This window comes from Tyto alba, unplaced genomic scaffold (assembly GCF_018691265.1).
Source record: "Tyto alba isolate M040663 unplaced genomic scaffold, T.alba_DEE_v4.0 Super-Scaffold_34, whole genome shotgun sequence".
Taxonomy (NCBI): Eukaryota; Metazoa; Chordata; class Aves; order Strigiformes; family Tytonidae; genus Tyto; species Tyto alba.
In genome coordinates this window covers 3,599,916-3,624,104 of record NW_024881309.1, presented here as the reverse complement: position 1 = coordinate 3,624,104, position 24,189 = coordinate 3,599,916, and the positions used below count along the sequence as shown (strand labels likewise).

Here is a 24,189-nt window from a genome sequence, read left to right as displayed (position 1 = left end):
TGGCACAGTGTGGTTGGGGGTGGAAGGGCAGACCTGCCTTCCAGGATGCGGGTGCGCACACGGCTCCAGTCTCCGCATCACCAGTTTGAAATCTTTTTATCAGCTCCCAGGTCGCAACACCGGAGTCGAGTGGGGGTTTACGTCACGGAGTGCCAAGTCCATCTTACAAACTCGAACACTGCGCCTTTTGCAAAGTGCAGTCCCGTGACCGTACTTTTTAAACGACCCTTTTGTTTTCTTAGTTATTAATCAATTACTTTTTGAAAATCTGTATTTACGCTAACAGTGGGGAGATGTCCGCACGCTTACACCTCGGTATATTAAGCAGCAATAATGGGAACCATTCCCGGTAGCTGCCCTCCCTCCAGCAGCGCCCGGCTTTCTCCCCCGTGCCCCATTAGCACCTTGCAGCAGCTCCCCGGGGCGGGCCGGGGGGGCCGGGCCGGGAGCAGGTGATCCCCGCCGGGGCGGGGAGAGCCGCCCGCCTGCCCCCCTCCCTCCCTCCTTCCCTCCCTCCCTCCCTCCTTCCTTCTCCTCCGCTCGGCGCGGCGGGGGAGGCAGGAAAGTTGGGCGGCTGCCGGGAAGTTCCGTGGCATGGCGGAGCGGCGCGGGCAGCCCGGCCGCAGGCAGCGCGGCGGGGCGGCGGCGGGCGAGCGGCCGCGCTGAGCCCAGCCCAGCCCAGCCCCGGCTCCGCGGGGCCCCGCCGGCATGGCCCGCTGGATCCCCACCAAGCGGGAGAAGTACGGGGTCGGTGAGTGCCAGCCCGGGCCGCCCGGACCCCCACCCTCCCCGGCCCGGCCGCCCCTTCCCCGCCGCCCTCCCCGGGACCCCGCTCTGCCTCCCCGCCCCGCCGCTGCCGAGCCCGCGGCTGCCCGCTTCCCGCACCGCCCGTTCATTTGCTACCCCCAGCTGGAGTCATTCCTTTTGCACACCTTTGACTCGTTTCTCCTCCATGCAATTTCTTCATTCTTTTTTTTTTTTTTTTTTCCTTTCTCCTCCCCCCCTCCCCCTTTGTGTTCTCTTCCACTTTCAGGTTTCAGCAGTTTATGTTCTTCACTCTTTGAACCCTCAGAGGTGGAGGCAGTGGTGTGTGTCCAGTTCACACCCTGGGAGCTCTGGCTTTCCGGAATCCTGCAAGTTTGGAACTGACCTTTATAATTTTGCCTCTCCAGCATGTCTTACAGTGAAGAGTGCTCTAACATAGCAGCAGAAATGAACATGTGGCTTGAAGAAGTGATGATGGTTGTAATCGATTTCAGGACTGCGGGTGATATCTTTGCAGGGGTTAGAAACCTTGACGTGGGGCAAGGAATGGTGAAAGCCTGACTGACACTGCCCTGTCTTCTTTATGTTTAGAAAGAGGTTGTTGAATGCCGGCTCGCTTTTCTCTAGGAGGAACATAACCATTAGTGTCACTGATAGGTTCTTCTTTTCTTGAGCGTTTGATAAATTGAAAACCACCCAATTTTGAGGTTGCTTGTGAGAATTGGGCAGAGAACAGTAAGCAGGAAACCACTAATGACACAAACAATTTCTGATAGTTTATTTTTATACAGTGATCGTCTGTCCCTTTGCGTTCCACAGAGGACTTCTTGATGTGAGAAAAATGTTTAATTTCATGCTTGCAAAGTGTTAACTGCCCCGACTCCCATAAGGTTGCTTGTTGAAGTTCAGTCCATGAGTTTAAAGGTGAAGAACCTCATCCTGCACATTTTTTCACAGAGTGAATTTGAAATAAGTCACCCACTTGATTTCAAAGGGGCTTTGCAGAGAGGCAGCCCGCTTCTCGCAGGACTGTGGCTTAAGCCTCAGAGGTGCTATACCCAGCACAACCTTATCTAGTTTCTGCTCTGGTAACTGGGAGGGTGTGGAGTATTGTACGCCCTGAACTTTGTTTCTTTCTGTGTAGGTAACAGCCCAGGCTGTGTCTATATGGGAGCCTGTATGTGTGATTGGGGAAATTACTCTGAGCATCGGGAATTTAAAAATTTTGGTATTTTAATCAGCTATATAATGTTATTGTGATTGGCTGTGTTACATTATGGTGGGAGTTTTTTTAAGCACATCTTTGATCAAGGCTCTTCTACCTCCAGAATGGCCTTGGGCAATAGGATGAATCAGAGGCACTCCTCTAGCTTCCTTTTTATTAGCTTCCGGGGTGAGTTTTTTGTGCTGGCTTGAGCCAACTGCTGCTGATGACAGCTTCTCTCCCAGAAGGGGCACTGGCTTGTGTGAGTAAGCAGGGTGGAGGGAGAAAACTGCCTCTTCCCTTACATTACCAGTCAAAAAGTGCACTGGTGGGAAGTATCCCTTTACTTCTGTGTGTTCAGACAGCTGTGTGAAAAAGATACTTCTTTCCCCTGTATACAGAGACATGGACCAAACTGGCATAGAGTGTAATGCTTCAGCTCTTGTGTTTAATTTGCACCAGAATTGACAGGGTCAATCCGCAGGCAGTAAACAGAATTATTCATGCAGTGGCGAGCTTTATCAGGAAGTGTTTGACACATGGCATTAATGGAATCGTAATGTTGGCAGTTTGATGTTTGGAGACTTGAGTTCCCTATCTACCATTGCATCCTGGGCTGTGTTCAAGCTTTGCACTCAGGTACCAGTCCTCATTGGTTTCGTGTTTAATTTGAAGAAGTTGATGAGAATTGAAAAGGAAGTGTGAGCTTCTTGGGCCGTTAATCTGCCTGCTAACTGAGGTACCTGTTTGTACCAATATGAAGGTTGTTGCAGTGAGGGTAGTGCCAGTATTTGTATGATACAGGCCATGAGACGGTAACAGCTTCCATTCACTGGCAGCATGGGTAACTTGATAGGTGTGACGTGTAAGGGTACAAGTTCATTCTTTTCAGAAAGAACACACGCATGATGGCTGTTAGTAATCTGTGCTTTGCAAACTAGTATAGGACTACTTGTGTTTATTTTAAACACAACTCTGTAAATCTTACCAATGCAGTAAGAAATTCCAAGAAGTACACCGTGTGATTCAATGTCACTTGTCTGATTTTTGTGTTTCAGTTCAAAATCCCATGCATTATATTCCACAGACCTGTTGATTATAGGTTCCAACTGATTTGCTGCTTTCTAGTTTTTTGCTCAGTTGGTTAAACCTGGAGACTGCTACCTTTAGCACGGATAGTACAGATGGCATATGGGCTGAGTTTGAAATGGCAGACAACAGAGAGTGCAAGATTGAAAATTGCAGCATTTCTGGGGAAGCATACGTGAGAGACAAATGGCTTGCAGTTTCTCACTTGCAATGAATTTTCAACCCAGTAACAGATGGGATTTTGGAAGCTTCAGCCTTGTAAAGGGACAAAAACACTGCTGATCATCCGATGGGCAACATCTTGCCTCTTTAAGCAACAGGATTTTCCGGGTCTTACAGAGCTTCCTTGCAACACACTTCACCTCTGATTTGGGAAGGAAAGATGCTATCTGGTGCATCTTCCTTGAAAGCTGGTCAGGTTTGGGTGCAAACAAAATGAAGTAACCTATTCTTGGTCAAGTGCTTTTCTCAAAAAGAAGTTGTCATTTGCAGAATGCCTTTCATGCAGACTCTTTTCAGTCTTTTAAAACGGTGTGCTCTGTAGGAAATTATACCTGAATGATGCCCCACAATTTTTAACTTCTATTATCTACTTCTTTTAAAATTATTAGGTTAGGGCATAAGGAATCAACAATGTAATTATTTTTTTTTTTTTCTGCTGGAAATAATGCAGGCTTGCATTAACTTCAACTTAAGTATTACACTTCAGCTGTAAAAGCAATTCTTTATTAGTCATCATCTGTTGTTAACATGCAAGCGTTCTTTGTGGACTTGAGAAGAGTGTGTTAATGGATTCAGTACCATTGAGAGAATCAGGAGTCAGTGGAAGCATACACTGTTCTATTCTTTTATAAACCCAGGCTGCGATCAGAACCAAGCAATTGGACCCCTTTTTACAATTCCTTCCTGCAGGCAATAGCAGTGTGGTAAGCCAGGTCAGGGAACTGACCCTGCTCAAAACCAATTCAGAAATGGGAAGTGCCGAGTTTTCAGTCAGAACAGACTCCAGGTGACTGTAATGATGCATCAGGTACACACATGCTTTATATGTCACCTTTGTCTGTGAACTAACAGGATGTGAAGTGTTTTTTTATAATTACGTAGTTTGATCTGTAGATGCACCTGTTGTTCAGCCAATCCACAAATCCGGTCTTCCAGAATAAGGAATTATTAACTGAAGTTTTATTGAAAGAGCTCTGAGACATGAGGTCCAGAATAGTTTGTGTTCTGGTGAAGATGGTGGCTTGCACCTGGTATGACTATCTCTTGAAATGTAAATTTACCCTTATTTTTGGGGTCGTGGTTGTTTCACAGAGCTTGAATTGTAGGACTGGGGAAGGACCAGGCAAATTATCGTGGCTGGCCCTCTGCAGCTGCAGGCCATAATGGACCATTCACTCCATATACCACAAAACGTTTCAAGCCAACAACAAACTTGGAGCTTGCAGCAAAACCCCGAAACCCACAAATTACGATCTTCTGCTTAGAAGGAGCAAGTGAAAGCTTAAGCAATATTTGTTGCCTACAATCTCTCCAAATTGTTAAATGCATAACTTAAAATATTACTATAAGGCCACAAAAACGTCACTCGTCAGTAAGGTACATCAATGTGCTGTTTGTATTTTAGTGTATCTTTCTAAGCTCTGAGTAAAACCAGAGTCGTGTTTTGTTTAGAAGATGTCTTAAAATGTTGGGGGAAGCTAATTAAACAAAGTGGTTCAGTTGCTCTGTGGAAAATGTTTTGATCTGGGGCATTGTTAAAGGCAGGGGGCTGGGAGGGGAAGGTTGAGAAGCCTTTGGGCAGCTTTAATTCCCAAGCTTTCCCTGCGTCTTCACATCCCATTCCAGGGATTCCCATTTTGGACTTCAAGTATGTGGATACGTGGGTGGCTATTTGAAAAGGAATAGCTCGATTTGACGTGGTTCCAAAAGAAGTGTGGCTACTTGCTACAGCTAAAATACCTTAGCCATATTACCAATAGAGACTGTTTCTTACAGTGGCAAAAAGCAGCTTTTGAGTTCCAATCTACCATTTTTTTTTTCTTCTTTTTAAATATATTTTTTTTGTTAAACTGACGGGTAATTGTCCGTAATAGTTATTGGTGGCCTATTAAACCCATTACATTTTTCCCTGCTGGAGGGACCAGAACATAGGACTATTCTTGTCATGAAGAAGTATTTACTTTGTCAAAATACCATGTGGTAGTTGAGTTACAATCAGCTGCGTCATGTCTTAGGAATGGCAGTAATTTCTCAAATGTAAACCAGTGCCTGCCAGCTACATTTGTGATTAATGTGAGCAGAAATGCAAAGGATCAGAGAGGAAGAGAGAGTGCTGCAGAATAAGGTTTTCTTACTAATGGTTTGATTTGTGATAACTTCTGATATGTTGGGCCATCAGGTCTTGGCTTCGTGTTCAAACTTCATACACCTTCTGCAAAATTGTCTCAAAATAGAGTCTGTGATCAAAGGAGTTTGATAGTACTGATAGTAGTACATCATGTCAAATTAGAGCAAAATTCATATTTGTTTCAACTTGCTGCTTGCCTTACGCCCACCATTCCTGCAGAATGCTTCTAACTTGAAACTTAAGTCCACCCTTGTGCAACAGGTTCCTGGCAAGGGCTCTGGAAGGATGGAAGAGCCTGTTCCTGCTGCAGAAGTGGCTGTCTTCCTTTCTATTGATAGAAACACTCTAGAACTACTCATGTTCCCTTCTATTTGCTTTATTCCTATTTGTGTCTAAAAATTGTTGCGTGATGGCAATAGCAACAAAACTTTCAATAGGGAAAAGTAAAAACTTAGCATTATTGACAGCAAAAAGTTTTGACTCTTCATAATAGTATATGGCACTTAATTTCTGATTTAGTTCCCCAATTTTTACTGCTGTGTCTGCAGTTTATTTGATGTGAAAGTTGGCTCTGCTACTTCTTGATTTGATAGTGCTTTCTATCTTCTGTTAATCCGTATTAGCCTGAGTCTGTCTTCTCTTACTTTTGGTGATTACTCCTTAAGTAGTTCCCTGTGAAACTAATCCCGTGGAGTTCAAAGGCATTGCTGACATAAACAAGACTTGTAACTGTTCCTTTGCTTATTCTTTCTTTGAAAAGCAATACTTCTAGAAGTGTCTTGTGACTTCTGGGTGCTTTAGCTCTTGGGTATCCACCTTGAAACATCACCAACAGTCCTGATGTTTAGGAACTGTAATACAGTTCATCTTACTAACAACCAGGTCCCTTTGTGGAGGCTCTGATTCCTCTCTCGAGGCATCTAGAGCTGCTGGCTGCCTTCTGGAGTTTTGACTGAGCTGTCTCCTGCTGATTAGATGTGGGTCTGATTGTTCGGAGGTGTCAGAGGCTGTAAGTGCCAACTTCCACCAGAGCTGGGTGTGCCGACCAGGTCTGAATTTCACACCAGTCTCTTGAATATTCTTGTGGTTCTTCTTTTGGCATAGGGGACTGTATTTGCTAGCACAAATGCAGATAGGAACTATGAATAATAAAATTTCATTAACTGAAAAAACTTCAGCCAATAGCATATTGATCAAGAAGCAGTAAATGTGTAATAATCTTTCACTATCATTCAAAAGTTGAAAGATGTATACACGTTCTACATGGAAGCTTGCCAAAGCTCCTTTAATTGAAAGTCAACTTTTTTTTTTTTTTGCTATTTAACTTACACGTGACTGGTAAGACATTTCTGTCAATTAGTGCTTTTAGGGAAAAAAAAAAAACCAACCTATTTATGCTAGCACATTAAAGACACAACCATGGCCAAGCTTAAGACTACCTTAGTCCAAAGTCATAAACACATTTATTCCCTTGCTACCATAATGAGATAATGTTTTCAGGTCCGATGCATTTAACTTATGATTGAATGCCTAAAATACTCTAATGAATTTTGGTGTGTTTGCCAGGAAACATGTACTAATAAAACTGAACACAAATATGAATTACTAAATAGCTTTTTAGGTGGCCAGTTCATGGTTGTCTTCAAAAACTGAAGATGTTACAGAGTGCTAGTTGGACCAATTGCTTAATGATAAAAATGTCACTTTAGCATAGTCAGACTGTACTTCCTACGAAGATCTCCCAGGTTTAGTGGAAGGAGCATTGTTTAAAGGATCAATAGCTCTGGCAGCCTCTTGAAGCTTTCAGATAGCTGTCTGGCACATTGTCAGAATGTCTAAAAAAAGTAATGATTGTCCTGTGGCGATTAGTCTTTGGCCACTTCTTACACTCTCAAATTTTTGGAGGTGTTGCTGCAATAACAGTGGACCTCGTTCTAGAAAGTGCTGAATCTGGGCAAAAAGTTCATTGAGATACAATGGAGATAATAATAGTTTTCTGCTCTTGGGAAGCTTGGTATTTTGATCTTCTGTAATAATAAAACAGCTTGTAACGTCAGCCGTAAAGTTCTAATAGTGTTTCAGAATGTCACAGACAAATAGTGGTTAGTTCTGACAGAGCACTTTCATTTTTCTTTTTTAAAATGCAAGAGTAACTAATATTAGAGACCTGATTCTTGTAGCACTTCCATTCTCACTGCTCTGATGATGTAGTGGGGGCTTCAGGCTGCAGAGAGATGGAGCTTAATGTGAAGGAATAAAGTAGCTCTAGAAAATGAAGGGAAGGCTACAGTGCACGGTACCCAATTTCAAATTATTTATATCCTTGCATCTTGTGCAGTTCAATTAAAACTGATCTGCTTACTGCAAATTTGGGAGTAGCTTGTTCTTCATTCTCCTTGACAACAAAGGGATCGATACTCTTGTTTAGCTTTTTTCCTTCCAGAGTAAGACCCTTAGTTCCCAGCCAAGATTTCCTGTTCCTCGTTTCAACACTATTCCCCTGTTTGCCGTTTGCTTGTTACCTGAGATAGGTGGCAAGATAAAAATGCTTTGGAACTAAAGGTCTCTGGAAATGTGAAACTGTATATCTCACTGTGCGGTGCCAGTTCTCTGATTGGGGCTTGTGTCATTTTGCAAACATGAATCAATGAAACCACAGGCATCCATTACAGGAGAGTAATCTGTTACGAAGCCCATGTTGAATGAGAAGGACTGAAGGTACAGAGGCCAATTGAAATCCCTATGGTTATGCATATTAGAAATTCTGCTTGTGTTAGCCTTGCCAGCATGAGTTAGCTCAGGTGCTAGTTCTATAGAGGTGCTATCCAGTGGAGGTAAAGAGTTTCTTGGCAGCATATCCCAAGTTTCTTAAGATACAGTGGGCCAAGCCACACTATGAATTCTTCTGATGCAAATTGTGGGGGAGCTTGTCTGTCTTTCTGAGAACATGGATGGAGAGAGGAAGGTGTTGGAGGCCTGAGAATACTTGTACAAAAAATTATGGCTGTGATTCCAGTGGGTTCCATTTGCAGCTGATGAAGTGGGATCCCTTAGCTTTATATTCTCTGTGGGTCTGTCAGCTCGAGTTTAGTGTTGATATGTGTAGGTGTGATGCTAGCAAGGGACAGTGCTGAAGTTTTAACTCAAGTGAACTTTATGGTGAAGACTAGCCTGTAGGCACAGTTGGACTCCATGCTCAAGTGTTTTACTCATTAGACCTCCTCCCATCTCTCCACTCTTACTCCCTCTGGAAGTAATGCATACAGCAGAACTCATTAGATAGGAACACTCACAGTTCTGTACAGTAGTATTTCGAAGGGATTTTTTCTACTTCCTTTGATGTTTTGCCCAGTAAGAACTAGGACAGTAATTTAAAGCCAGTGGCAAATTCACTTAATTCTTTTGAAAGTGCCACACGCTTTCAAGTTGGGAATTAGCTGAGTAGTCCAATTTATCAAGTGCTGGTTTTGGTTTTTTGCTTTTACAATTCTGCTTGAAAATTTCATTGCAAAAGTTACTCTTGTCCATAATGTATCCAAACACAAGTTGCACGTTTGCAAGCTTGGAAGGAAAAAAGGTGATAACAGACAGACTTGGTGATCAGTTCCAATTGTATGCGTATTGTAAATGAGTATCTGTTTCTTCACAGGACATAAAAATGGAAACATTCAAAATCAGAGGTTACTTTTGTGAAAATGATTTCAAACCTCTGGAAGGTATATGCGGTTGTTAAAACCAGCATGTAAGCACCACAACACTCAGAAAGCTACATATGGGTGTGAACTGGAGAAGATGCATAATATTTTAAGTTCATTGGATTCCCATGAGGCCAATAGGCTAACCTGAATACAGACCGGATCCTGATTCAGCTAAAACCAGTGGCAGAACTTGATTTCTGTGGTCACATGATAGTTGAAAGTGTTATGGGGTCAGAACTATTGCTCTAAAGGACAAGACTGTGATTTAATGTATTTTTGGGAGAATACTAATCATTCAGGCTACATGTTACTACTCAGATTTCAAAGAGGTAGAATAAGGCTGCAGGGCTTGGAAGATACGTACCTTACAATAATAGCAAGCACCCCTTAAACTAATAAGATCTATAAGCCACATGTCATTATGGTATCTAGTTCTTGTAGCCTCGCCAGTAGATGAAAAGGAGCAGTGTTGTCTTGTATCCTGCATGTTGAGAAGGTCACTGTCCCAGTGAAAACAGTTGAATGTATATCTTGGTAAATGAATGAAGTAATTAAACACAGTAGGTAGATGTGTTTTGTGAAATTAGAGCTGCCGCTTTGATATTAGCAGGATCCGAGGTTTCTCTGCAGCGTGGTAGTAATAACAACGTTGGCAGCTGTTGCTGCACCTTTCGTCCCCGAGCCAACTTCATACTGCTCCCAGCTGAGTGCCACTGGAACAGGAATGGCACTGTGGTGTCACTGTGTCAGCTGGAGGAAGGTTGACTCAATGGAATGGCAAAATCTTCCAGCAGCTGGGTTGAGAACCATGAAGTCAAGGACCACCTTGCAGACCCAAGCAGCAGTGTGTTGTCATCTTTTTGCACTTGGAAGCAGCTTTTGGCATGCGAGTTGCAAGCTGGGTACTCCTGCATCTGTTCATTCCACTTGAACACTGACGTGCTACTGCATGTTGTTTAGTTTGGATCAACCAGACCTGAAACAGACTGTAGCCTTAAAAACTGTTTTACACTGTGGCTAACACTTCATTATTTTTTCTTCCCTTTTTATGTTTGAACACTGTTAGGCAGGCACCGTTCTCACTGGCTGCCGGAAGCAGATGGGGGCTGGTAATGTAGTAGGAACAAAAGCCCAGGGCATTCCTCTAAACCACAGCCTAGGTAATCTTGCAGACAACTTTAAATGGTTGTAGCAGAAAGATATATTAAGGCAACCTGATAAAAGTTTACAAAAGCATGAATCTTCAAGAAGAGAGGGAGGCTATTTTCTTTTTCCCTTTTGCAGATACACAGATGGGACATTTCATGGTGTCCAAGGAGGCTGGAATTGCAGGTTTGGAGGGGTTTTGGGGTTGGTTGTTGTGTTGTTGTTTTGTGTTTTTTTTTTTTTTTTTTTTTTTAAATCAAGCACCAGATTGAGTGTAGTATATTCAGGAGTGGGTTGGCTCCTACACTGCTAGTACTGATTTATTTCTTCATTGACTCACAGCACTCCCTCTTACTCCAGACATAAGCTGAGACAGCTAATGTAGATTAATTCTTTATCTGAGTTTAAAATCCCTAAGAGCCCTTTAGAGTGAAAATAATAAAAGGAAGTAGAGAGCCTAGTGAAGAAAATCACACAGCTAACTGTTTGTGTATGCGTTACCCATATATAAAATAAAATACAAACTTACTATAATGTATAATGTACTGTGACTCTGCTGTGCATTATTCTGGTATATGTTTTCAGGAAAATGGTTTAGAAAACTACTGCATCTGTAAAACAGCAGAGCTGTAAACTCTACCTTGAGATGGATAGAAGGGAAAATTGGACTTTTGTTGCTGGGGGTTTTCATTTAACTTTTGAGGACAGAGTGGGTTATTGCAGATCCTAGGAGCTCTGAACTGAGTTGATTCTTTAGTCAGGGGGTAAAGCCAGAGCGTGTTCTACCACAGCAGGATTTTGCCCAGAGTGTCTGTATGAGTGTCTGTCTTAAGTGTGTTTGGAGAGACTTATTTTCTGATGGTTTTCCTGCTGTAGGTCTTCTTTGCTACTGGTTTCTATGGCCTAGTTATGAGGAGGAGGCAGAGGGGCCGAGACTTTAAAGTTCTTCCATTTGGGAAAAATGTGGAGCTACTTTAAAATGTGCACTTGGTGACAGAGAGAAATTTCAAGATTTTTCGAAGTGTCTGTCTGCTCGTATACAGCAAAGTCTGGGTTTGTATGCCATAATGCTCTAACCAATGCACTGTAGCCTTGCTCTGCTAGCCACTGACATGAAAGTAAGTCCAGAAAAGTCACTGATCATCAAGAAAACTTATTCTCTAGTCTTACCAATGTAACAGAGGGTTTCTGTGCGGTTCAGATCACAGAAGCAGCTATGACGTGGCTACTTCTACCCTAAGTACACTTATAGAGAGGCAAAACAGCTTATGCTGTGGTGACATCATTATTGGTATCCAAATCCGTGTATGTTTAGGGTGTATGTGGCTGTCCTGTATGGCAGCACAGATGCACTCTGAGAACAGATTCGCCTCTATTTTCATACAGCTACTGTGGTATAAACACTTTGCAATAAATGTTTGAGGGGAAGATGACTAATGGGAATTCTGCAGACATGAAAAAAGAGATTATTTCTGTTTCCTTTATAATCACTATGTCTTTTGCTTCAGCAGTTCTGAATCATCTCAGTTTGCCTGATCTAAATCTACTAAGAAGCTCTGATTAGGATACACGGGCTACTTTGTCATTGGGTCTGCCGCTTGCTCCAGAGCCCTGTTGTGGAACTGACTGTGGTTTTGGTCAGTAGAGTTTAAAGCCATAAGAGATCATTAGATCATCTAGTTGGAGCACTTGTGTAACAATTGTGAAGCCATCCGTACTCCCATGGGCTGAGGTTGGGAAGTTGTTTTTTTTCTAAAGCAATCCAGTCTTGAAGAGATTAAACCATTGATTCTAGAATCTGATCCAATCTGTGATAGAAAGAGAGTCAGGAATATCTGAAAATTGATGGTCACATGACAGAAAGACAAAATCTTCCCCAGTCCCAGACTTGGAAATTAGTTTGATTTTGACTGTTTGTGCAGGACAGACTCTGCAAACCTTAGATTATTTGCCTATCCCATCTCCAGGATAATACTGTGTTATTCAGAGGAGATCAGAATAATCTTAGCAGACTTTTGATCAGCTGTGCATCTGGCAGACACACTTCTTGTCCTCGGCAGGTGAGCAGGTAACACCCTTATTTGGGTTTGGTAATTGGAACAGTCTTAGGTTGAAACTGCAGTGTTGGAAGCATGTTGAGGACAGTGGATCTTCATGGTTTTCTCATAGTTCTCAAAATAAATGAATGAAATATAGAAACTGACAGTTACAGAATCCAAATTAGAAAGGCCATGCCATATCCTCCTGCACAGTCAAATGGTATAATATCTCAGTTGATTTAATGCCTGTTTTTAAGACAATCCAGCTTAAAAATTTCAAGAATAAGTAAAAGTCTTTCCAAGTGTATTCCTGTGTGTGAGGTCAGCCTGAAACAGTAAGTACGCAAGATATTAAAGGTCCACCTCTAGCTCTTCAGAAGTTGACTCTGAAGTATAATGATGTCTGTTAATTAAAGCATTTCCATCCATGTAATCTTGTTATTCTGGATTATTTGTATTCAAAATGCTAAGCAGTGACTTGGAACCTTGTAGAATCAAGACTGAAGGCCAGCATCAACCAATTCAGGAGTAGGAATTTTTTTCATAACAGTCAGTTAATGTGCATGTTTCAGTGTTTGAACCATGACTTTTTTTTTTGAAGAAGAAGTAGTCTGACATATAAATCTTAATTATGCTATTCTCAATTTTTCAGACACAAATTCCTGGGAAGTTACAAGAACGTTTTTGCTCAAACATCAAAAAGCCTTTGTTCCTATTAAGAATTAATTCCTTGGGCAGTTCCTTGTTTTTTAAATAAAGCCACTGTTTTTTTGGTTATATCTTGGCAACAGATAGCATACCAGGCTTCTCCAAATGGGGCTGTCCGACATAAATGCCATTTCTTAATACGGGGTTGTTGCAGCATAAAAGCACATACTTCTGTTTCTGTACAATAGTTTTTGACTCTTCAGTCAAAAGATGTAATGAGATGAAGTCTGGTTATTGCAACAGCACTGAATGTGATTCTTTGTTCAGAGGAAGCAAGGCACAGCCCTCTCCTATCAGATAGTGGCAAGGGCAGACTTCAGAGAAGTGGGACATGGTATTTGGAAGTGGTTATCGTGTCTTTGTGATGGGTGGAGGGGTGGTTATTTTGAGCCAAGTTAGAGATAACGGATCTTGCAGTGGCTGTGATTTTCAGGCCAATATTCCACACTTCAGATGGATTTAAATAAGTTATTGAGGGAAGGATTCCATTTCATTCTGCTTTGAATTACACACAAAATAGTATGTGACAGTTTCTACCTCATTCACTTTAGTTTCAGACATTTTAGCTGAGCTTCACTTTTAGAACAGTCTTGAAAATGAGTTACAATCTTGTTAAAATGGGACTGGGAATTAATATTTGGGTTTCATCTTTGGATATGCTGCAGATGAACAGTATGACATTCAGTTTTTCTGTCCTCTGTTTCTCTGCATGCAAGAGAACATTGCTCTTCTAATGTGCATCGGTGGTACTATGTGAAAGACACTGCATTAGTGCAGGAGATGACTTGTCCAGATATGTACTGGCTCCTTAAAGCCCAATACATATGTGGCATTGGAGCTGAGGGCACCATTACCTTCCTCCCAAATGAATGTTGTTGGTAGGCACTGCAGAAACAAGCCTGACACTGCTTTCATGGAGACCTATGTCAAATCTCCCACTATTTTCACTAAAGCTACATCAGGCTCAGTGCGTTGCTGACAGACCTGTTGCCCATTAAGGCTTCTCCCAGGACTCTTAGGCAAAGTGAAGTTTTGTGGTTTTTCAAAGTCTATTTTGGGTTGGTTCTTTTTTTTTTTTTGTAATACAACAGTGCTGCTTCTCATTTTCCACCCCATGCATGACACTGAGGCTTCTTACTCATTTAAGTGCCGCTATCTGGTGTTTCACAGATCAGGAACGTGTGCTGTGATGAATCTTATGTCTTCATACAACTGGAGGGAGTGACATAGCTAAACCTGCGCTTCCCATCATGATACTGCCGTGTGCCAGCCCACATCAAACTCTGTGCTTTCTCAGAAACTTCCAGCTCACTGTTAGCTATTACTCAGAGCCCTGGCTACCCTGGAAAGCCCCAGCTATCTTTGGTTTCCTTTGCCATTCATGCAGTCCTTGATTCTGCTGATGGCTGTTGCGTGATGCTTCAGAACACAGCAGTGTATCCCCCGACATCCAGCGTGCACGCCCAGTTGTGCAATGCCTTTAGAGTTCCTTCTCCATCCATTTTCAGGAATCACCTTCTGCCCTGAAGGATGAAAATTGCTTCTCCTTATCTTCCCCTGCATTACTCTGGCTGCTGTCACTAGTCATAAAGTTATCTGTTGCCCTTTTCAAACCAGCCCCAGTGTTGACTTCTCTGACCTTCCCTCCTCATGAATTCCATAGGCTGGATGCACTGTTGAGAAAACCACTTCTTAAACTTCCCACTAATCAAACCGGGGGACTGTAAATTATTTAATATGATACATTGCCTCTAGTAATGCTCAAAGAATATGATCATTAAAACAAACTCACTATCTCCTTCCTATGGATCACGTTTTTCACCTCTGCCTCTTTATTTAGATTAAATTGGCTAGACCTAAGTGCTGCTTTTCATTCAGGATGATAAAAGGAACAGGATCACCATCCTAAAGTGAATTTCAAAGGACAAAATCTGAACTGAAGTTTAACTTGAAGCGAAAAGACTTAGCTTTAGATATTCCTGCAAATTCAGGGACAAAAGTCTCTATTTTTTTTTTCCCTTCTTCCTTTCTTGCTGCTCTGTCAGGATTTTGTATGAAGGATTTTTATTTTTTTCATGCCACGACCATGTTTGTCATGTGCAGCTTCCTTTTTCTTTTAAGTCTGAAAGAGGTCAGATTAAATACACAAAATGAAAAAGAGGCTAAGCAGTTCAAATAACTGCAGATGGACTACTTCGGACGGGACTGACTTCAAGCATCAGGAAGCATCAGTTGCAAACAGTAAAACTCCCAGGGAAAATATGCCAGCAATTTGTCTTTTATAACTTTGTTCATAACCATTGGGTAGGAGATGTTATATACAGTGACCCTCTGTTCCTGCTTAATTCAATCTTGTAAAGCAAGATACTGCAAATCTTGCCTTTTTCTGATGTGCAGCAGCAGAGGAGTCTTCCTTTAGCTTGTAAATGCTACACATGGGGTTCTGAAACCTTTCTGATAAAAGTGGGAAAAGAGAAGGGAAGGGAACTGCAATGTTTAGTTCTCTGTCTTGTGGCTGTTGTGGTCTTTGGTGAGGGGAAGGGAACTGCAATGTTTAATTCTCCCTCTGCTTGTGGCGGTTGCGCTCTTTAGTTTTGAATTAACTGTCTGTGTTCTCAAAAGAAAGGCTTGTCTGATGCCCGCCCACCTTTCTGTTAGACACTTGGTGCTGCTCAGACTGCTTTTGTCTGAAGCTAAAGCAGCAATTTATGGAAAAATACAGACTGGTATTTATATAATGTCTGTTTGTCCCGAAGAAACTCAAGGCATTTAAAAATTGTATGTGGGAATCCCTGCACATATAAGCACACGTGTGTTTCTAAACAGCAGCCATTTCTCATGGTGACCACAGCCATGAAACAGGAATCCCAAACAGCATTTTAGGACAGAAAGTAAGGCAGTCCAGCTGTAACCACAGGAGGAGACGTCAGTAGACAGAATGTAATCAGCCAAGTTAGGAATTGGCTAAGACACTCTGCTTTAAATCTTCCTAAATTTGTTGACAGTGCAAGGGGATTATTAATGCCCGTAGAACGCTCGACGCCTGGGCCGCAGCTGGGGAGTGTCCCCGCAGGACGCGGTGGGCCAGCAGCTCGGCACTGACCCCACGGGAAGCCGGGATCCTTTCATCCCTCCACGCCGCTTCCTGCTGCACCTTGGGGAGATTTGGAGGTGTCCCATCCAGGGAACGGATTGCAGCATCCCTGCGTAACGTGAGAGATTTGGCAGGTTTACTGTGTGGCCGCAGGGAGTTTCTTTTGGGTCGGGCGCTGCGCTTTTATGCTGATCTCTGCAAACCCTAGCAGAATTACATTCTGTATCTGGCAGAATGGTTTCTTTTTAACTGAATCAAATGCAGTACTAATCAGTTCTTCTGCCAATTTATGATCTTGGAGTCTGTCAATACAAGGTAGTTCTTAATGGATTACTCTTATCTACTCCTGTGTATGTTCATGTTAGTCTTTGGCCATAACCATTATACAATTATTTCTGCAAAACTGTTGATGGGATATTTACTTTTGGGCCTATTCTAGGGCCTTCAAGGTGTCTAAACTAGATACCCAGATCACCAGTCAGTTTTTAATATCCTGGTTTACAACACCATTGCAGGGAGGGAGAGGAAAATGGATTTCAAAGCAGCTAGTGCCTTAGGAACAAAAGTCCAGTAACATTCCTGTAACCCTCTGGAAAACACTGTAATAGATTCAGTGCATACTCCGTGTGTATCTCTGCAGGCACTGGAGTTACGGAAGGCATGAATTAGGGGCACTGGGAACAAACACTGCCCCTGCAGCATAAGAAAATAAGTATCTGTTTGTGATCAGGGTCTGTTTTGGATACTGCAGGGAATTCACACCGCCTGCCTACTTCTGTTGGATTATTTATAGTTACATTATTTTAAAGAAAGCTAGTATATGTGAGATAATTTCCGGTGTGGTAAGCCACAGTCATTTGTTTATGCTGGATCCTTGCCAGGAGGCAATATACCTCATCTTAACGGAAATGATAGGCATTTGATGCAAATTTCCTGAAAGAAAAGCTCTATTTTTTAATTCATTTATTTAATTTTCAGAGAGAGTTCTTCAAATACAAACCTTCTGAAGCCTGAAGAATTTTCCCAAAGCCCCCTGAAAGTGCTTGTATGATTTGCCTTCTTAAAAGTAAACATTGTGCTTACTTCACTAATACATTTGCTTGGGGGACAGATTTGGATATGTAAAAATGACATGTGTGTAATAAGATTGCATTGCTGCATTTAAGATGTGGTCTGTACTTGAACCGGTGTTTTAAATAAATAAATAAGATTCATTTTGGTAGAGGAGTGGTCTGTTCTGACTTAGCTGACCAATTAATTGAACAATAGGAAAGCATTTTCCTGACTGCTTTTTGTCTTTCTACTTGCATTGGTTTGAAAGCAAACTAAAATTAAACTTTCTCATCCTGACAAGATTCCAGCAGCTGTAAGGAGGACTCTTCTGCTTTGCCCAGTGAAACTGTGCACCTCAAAAAAGTTCCAGAGAAAAGGTAGTTTAGAAGCATGGACTTCTGGACTTGATCTTATTCCCACTGGAAATCCGATAAGCATTCAGATTAGCTTTGTCTTTGGTAGGGATTAAATTTGCAGAGGATCTCAAGTTTTCATCCTAAGATTCATTCTTGTCTGGGAAGAGCCTTTAGTAGCAAATGGTCCGAGGCATTTAGTGTAGAATAGTGGTATTTTTGCTTATGACATCCAAGTTATGTTGTTTTGCCAGTGCTTGTGAGTGGTACATTGCAGTTAGTCCTTGAAATGCTAATAAAAAATGACAATTACCTAATTGATCCATAACCTCTGCCTGAGGTAAGTGACCTTTGCTGGGCAGGTTGTCAGTAAAGTGGGAAGATGCAGCTTCTTCATTTAGTGCCACAGATCCGTATTCTTAGTGGTAAAAGACAGACTTTGTTGGCTGTTAAGAGTAATATTTCTTATCCTTGCAGGAACTGATGATAGAATCTGGAAATAGATATGTCACGTGCTTTTCCGGTGTATTATACACAGAGGATAGCTTAGTAACTTTATAGTGCTTTTTCAAAATCATATTCTGCCTTTGACGGGCGCCATGGTACCAGATTTCAAAATCTGATTACCTCGCAGCTTCCATGACTGTGCTTTTCATCTCCCTCTCCCTCTGCTTTTCTTTTTTAGCAATCTACAATTATGATGCTGTCCAAGATGTGGAGCTCTCCTTGCAAGTCGGCGATACTGTCCACATTTTGGAGATGTTTGAAGGTAGGTTGCAGATCACTTTCAAGTACTTTACAGTGGTTTTTGAAAGTAAATATAATAAATCAAGATTTTTTTTTTTTTTAAATAATATAAATTTCACATCTCGGTTTTCAACCTCTGATATGCCTAAAAGCACAAAGCTTGCTATTTAGTGGTTACTGTATGCATTTACATTTTTAATACCTTTTTAAAATTTACAAAATATCAGAAGCAGCAATTATATTTATGCTGTCCCTGGCAGAGGTCTGTCGAGGTAAGATTTCACTAGTATCTCAAGGTAGCACTGCAAAAGAAAGCAACACACTTCTGGCTGTTCATTCCTGTTTTCACACCACACCTGTTTACCTTGGCTCCAGCCAAGCGCTTGTATAGTCATGTGATGAACTGATCCAGCTGGAAAATAATAATAATTTTTTTAAAAGCAGCTTTTAACCTGAATTGGTTCTTTGATCTGAGACAACGGAGGCAGTGGATGAGAGGAAAGGAGAGGGCAGGTCTAAATGTTTTAAAAGTAATGTTGCTTTAAGCCATAATATCACAAACTGGTGTTATATGTTTTAAAAAGCCTCCAGTTATGAGGCTTCCATGCCCTTTTTAGGCTGTTTCTCCCAGTACTTTACTTGGAAGTTTTTCATTATACATACCTTAATGTAACACATCTTGTGGAAAGGAAAACAAAATTCCTATTTTAAACAAGATGAAAATGACACTTCTGTGTTTTATATCTACTTACTAAACTGGACTGTTTAATAACGATTTCAGTATTATGAGTGGAACAGAGCCATTTAATTATTTTAAAGAATGTACTAGTCACTGCTTCATTTGGAAGGCTCTCCACAATTTAAATACTTTTTCCAAAGCATAAATTTAATTATTTTCACAAGCAGCATCAGTATGAAAGACTCTGCATACAAAAACTCTTTATTATCTCTGCTGGGAACAGCAAGCTGCTTGTTTAGCAATTTGTGCTTAGTCAATTGTTCTCTTCCCACTTCTCTGTGACCTTGACACTGGAAACAGACAGCCAGTTCCTACATGTCAAAGCAGATTATGTTGCTGATGTGTGTTTTTACACTGATGTGTGTGATAGCGGTGACTGTGTTGGGGGTGGGGGGGGGAGAGAGAGAGGGAGAAAGGGAAAAAAGTCCATATGTAATAGTACTAACTTATGAGCTGGTTTTGCAAGAAGAGACAAGGAAGAAGGAGCGTCAGAGGTGAAAATTGCCCTCCTGAAGAGTATGCATCTTGTACTTTGCAAAATTTTGGGGTACCTCTTTCTTTTTTTAAAGGAACATCTTGCCACTTGGTCTGTAATCAGCTGTTTAATGGAGAGACAGTCAAAAATAGGAAATGAATACCCAAATGGCATCCATTTTTTCACTTGAAATGTCCCAGTTTGGAACTTCAGCCTGAGAAGATTGTAAATTGTTTGGGAAAGTGAATGTGTTTTGAATGTTTTCATACACTTGAGCCATCAGTGTGGCATCGTAATTTGTGACAGAGGCATCTAGAAATTACTGCAGTACAACTAAATACTTTTCCTGGAAGGACCTGCCAGAAATTCAGGCCAGACTTTTGTGAACCTAAAAGAAAATATGTAGATTGTCTCTGAGATGATAACTTTGCTGTGGGCCTGGTCTTTTATCCCATAAATTCATCTTAAAAACTCCAAATTCTGATATTCTGTTGGCTTGGGAGGAGATTCTCATGTCTTATTGTATCTATTTTTCTTTCTTTTGGGACATTGGCTTTCAGCTTGCCTTCCAGATATCTGTGGGTTGTGTTTTTGAGAATTAGTGCTCTCACAAGAAGCCTTTTCTGTTTCTTCTCATGCTAATGATGTATACTTACACATACAACTCCAGTCTGATAAAAGTGGGGTTTTGTTCCGCTAATCACTGTTCTTATCTGGATACACAAGTCTCAATTTAGAAAAAGGTTCCATTTAACCAGGGCGTTGGCTTTGCAAGAAGAAAGGCTCAGAGATGCCTTGTGAAGCCCTTTTTTTTTTTTTTTTTTTTTTTTTTTAGTGAGTGTAAGTTATCCACGCAGCTCGGCTGAGGGCGTTCCTTAGGCTATCGGTAACATTCCGTAGGGAATTAAGGGGGAGCTTTTCAGGGCTGTCCAGAGGCTCTCATGAAATGGTAACAGCCACTTGGAAAATCTCGCTATTGTTCCCTACCTCAGGGTGCACGGGAGCATCTTTTGTGAGTTACCAGAAGGTTCTTAAGGCTGTTGCACAACGGTCCACTTCCCATTCTGTCAGTCATCTAGAACATGCCTCCTTTTTCCTCCTGGTTGAAGCCAACAGGTATTCATCCCTCAGCAGCGTTCAGTGAAAGCTCTCTGTGTATCAAACAGCCTTCACTTGAGAGCTCTTTGTATTCTGCATCTGGGGTTTTGGCTGGCTCCGCTCTGTCTGTAGGAATTGAAGTGCACAGTTTGTTCCTTGACAGCGAGGCAGCAAGGTTGAAGCTTGCGCTGGGTTTTGGTGTTAACAGTAAATGTTATCTGACTCTCAGCTGCCTGAATAGCTTTGAGACGTAACACTGATACAGCTAAGCCACTGGGGGAGGTGTGTGAGAAGCAAAGAGCAATAAAGTGAATTAAAGTGCAAGGCAGAAGGGATGGGTGCAGTTTGGCATGGGCCCTGTGCTACACAAGCTTGGAAGTAGTGTCTCCCAAACCCTTATGGTGGAGAGCCTGCAGTCAAGTGCTGCTGTTGTACCACCTTGTGGCCTCACAATGAGAGAGAACACCTTTAAATTGCAAAATGCCCGCTCTTTTATGCTAGTGCATGCTATCAGGAGTTAGAGGCCTGTTGCAAAGGCTGGAAGCCCTTGGAAAGTTGGCCAAATTTGGGATGCATTCTGCATTGCACTTTTGTTAGCAGAACTTTCTTTTCCCATGCTCTAAACAGATGCTTTGCCTAATATTTTATAAGTCCCAGTTACAACTACGGAGTTAGGCTTGGATTGTGAGTGAACAAAAGAAGATAAGGGAGTGACAACGTGGTAGGTTGTTGGTATTGTTGGACTGCAGCTTACCTGTATCAAAGGTTCATCAGAGGGTGATCATCCGTGTAAATGGTAGCTTCGATGGGGACAAAGTACACAACATTGAAGTGAAGGTCATCAGAGCTGAAACCACAGACTGAGCAGTTTGAACTAAACGTTTCACATATTTCTAGTACAAGCTGTAATGTTCTGCTGTCCCATGCAGCTTGAATCCATACGGGGACAACCTGAGAGCTGTTTGCTATTGGGTTGAATAAACTTCATAGTCCAGACTGCGTAACATTTCCTTGAGTCCAAGAACACGAAGATCATGGCATACTGCATCTTTGTCAGTCAGCTGTTGGGTGCAGTTGAATGTGGGGTTTGCACCGTAGAGTCTAAATTTGCATGTTCAGTGTTTTACTTTGAGACTGATTCTAAATAACTTTTGAAATGTCTTCGTTGGGCTTCAAGCATGCTGTGGTGTATTATACATGCAGATCTGGAGAATACCAGTTTTCTTAGACTTACCTTCCCTTTGAAACAAATGCACATGTACCCTCTGCAAAGCATGGTTTTGTTACTTCAGGTGTCTTGGTCGTGATGCACTCTTGTAAACTGCAAGGCAAAGGTTTTTTTCCTCCTATCTCTGGCTGTCTGGCTGCAGAAGGGCATGAGGTCTTTGTACAAAATTACTTTTTCAACTTGATAATAAGATAAGCAGTGCGTGCTTATCCTGTTGTTTGCCAAATATTGGCAAGCCTGTGCAGACACTGTGAAGTCCAACAAAAGAAGGAAACTTGCTATGTCCAATACCTTGAGGGCTGCTTCAGCGCAGGATTTACTTATTCTCTGGAAATCTGTCCTTGAGTAGTGAGCTGGGGGAGGGTATGTTTCTGATTAGGGGAATCTTGTCTAATCTGCAGAGTATATTATTTCATGCAAGCTGTGGAAAATAGCCAAATAGTGCATAGAAGGAATGTGTGCCCACATACCGTGATTCCAATCGGTTTCTTCTCCTGATGAAAATAAGTTTGCATTGAATTTGTTCCTAGTTTCAGTCTTTTTCTTTCTTCTGACCACAGCAGGTAAATGAAGCAATCCCTCGTTTTATTTCAGTACAGTGCAGCGGTGTATGTTGTGGTACCAAGACACAGTACACTACTGTGGAAGAGGAACAGAGACCTTGTGGTTAAGCATGTGACCAGGAATTGCATCACTGTGTATAACTTTTCCTTGTCTAAACTATTGTAATTTGAATAATTTTTCTTAGATTTTCTGATCTTTTACATACTGCATAAAATCTATTTAATGAAAGGTAAAATTGAGGACCTGTGTTCCATTAAAAAAAAAAAAAAACCCTCACAACAAAAACAAACAAAACAAAACCAAACCCCAAACTTTATGTAATTTCTTTGCAAGACTCAGTCTGTTATCCTTGCATTCTTAATGAGACTTCAGTTTGAAAGAGCGTTGTAGTAGATGAAATTTGCCATGTCATCTTCAACTGAAAAGCCTTTTAGCACATCTTTGCTTGGGGAAAATAATCAAGAGAAACGCTTGAATAGTCTATTATTCCTCTGAAGCTTTAGGCAGATTTTGTTGGGGTTTTTTAAAGAAATCAGATAATCAATTGACCACTGCAAAAAGCTTTTGTTCCTTTTAAAATTCTGGATAAGATTATTGGAGCAGAATTCTGAAAAAATTGCATGAGATGCTTGCTGAAATAGTTTTGCATGCTTTTATGCAATGATTGCAAAATATTTTACAGGAATGTGGTTAATGCCAAGAGGCCATTTTAAATATGAGGAAGCTGTGGTATAGAAGAGCTGAGGGGCTGTGTCAAATGGAATTGAAATCATGGGGAAAACATTCTTGTTAAATTCCATGAGCTTTGTAGCACACCTTAAATAACTTGTACTTGACCTTTCAGTTAATTACAATTTAGATAAAAATAGAACCTAAATCTTCTCATCCCTAATCCAGTACCTTATCCATTGGGCCATGATCGATGTATAATCTTATTTTCATGCTGTAGAAGGAATAGAATTTCTTATTTCCTCCTAACTTGCTAATGGAATATTGGGGTTTTTGTGGTCAAGCAGATTCACCTTCTAATTGCTAGAGAAAGGAAACAAAATGGTGCTTAAAAAAAAAAAAAACTCACAAAAAAACGAGCAAGTACAAAAGTGTCACCACCCCTTCACCACCCCACCCTCCCCACCTCACCCAAAAAAAAAAAACCAAACAAAAAAGCAAACAAAAAAAAAAACCAAACCCCACAACAACAACAAAAAAAAACCACCCTAAACTGTAATTTATGGTCGAAGGATCTCAGCTCCATGGGTCTTCATGGAACCTTCTTTGCTAAATATATAAACATGTGGGGGAAAAAGAAAAAACAAACAAACAAAACCAAACAAACAAACAAAAAAACAAACAAAAACCTCCACAATAAACCGCCCCCCCCCCCCCACAACAACAAAAAACAAAACAGAACACCCTCCCCTCCTCTCTTCTGTGCCTGATGATTCCCTCGAGTCCCTTTGCCTTCTTGATGCTGCTTCCTCGGCCAGTCAGCTGAACATAATCGTTTTGGGTCAGTGGTGGTGTCTGGCTTGGTAGCTCCGAACATCATTCCTGCAGAGCTATCACTGATGTAGAGCATCATCTATACCCTTCGTGTTTGCTGAGAGGTAGGGTCAGTGTTTTCAGTTTCAATGCAAGTAGAACCTCAGGAGAAGAATCAAAAAACAGCGCTCTAGGAGCATGGGAAATTGAGAGTTGGGGTCACAGAGAATCCTGACATTTGGAATGGTGTTTTTAGCGGCTGAGAGTCGGTGGGAAAGTGCAAGTTTGCATCCTGTCTCAGAACAGTGTAAGGGACATGATGTCTGCACGTCAGCATTTAAAATGTAGGAGATTCTT

The 24,189-nt window shown here is 41.5% G+C and overlaps 1 protein-coding gene across 1 annotated transcript in view; it reads left to right on the top strand.

Moving 5' to 3' along the window:
- The first annotated feature begins 551 nt into the window (after positions 1–551).
- The window catches only part of DOCK5 (dedicator of cytokinesis 5), an 86,947-nt gene continuing 63,309 nt past the window's right edge, over positions 552–24,189 (top strand). The window contains exons 1-2 of the mRNA XM_042801514.1: positions 552–751; positions 18,185–18,268. Coding sequence (XP_042657448.1) covers positions 709–751; positions 18,185–18,268 — 127 coding nt within the window. The 5' untranslated portion in view covers positions 552–708. The remainder of the gene's footprint in view (positions 752–18,184; positions 18,269–24,189) is intronic.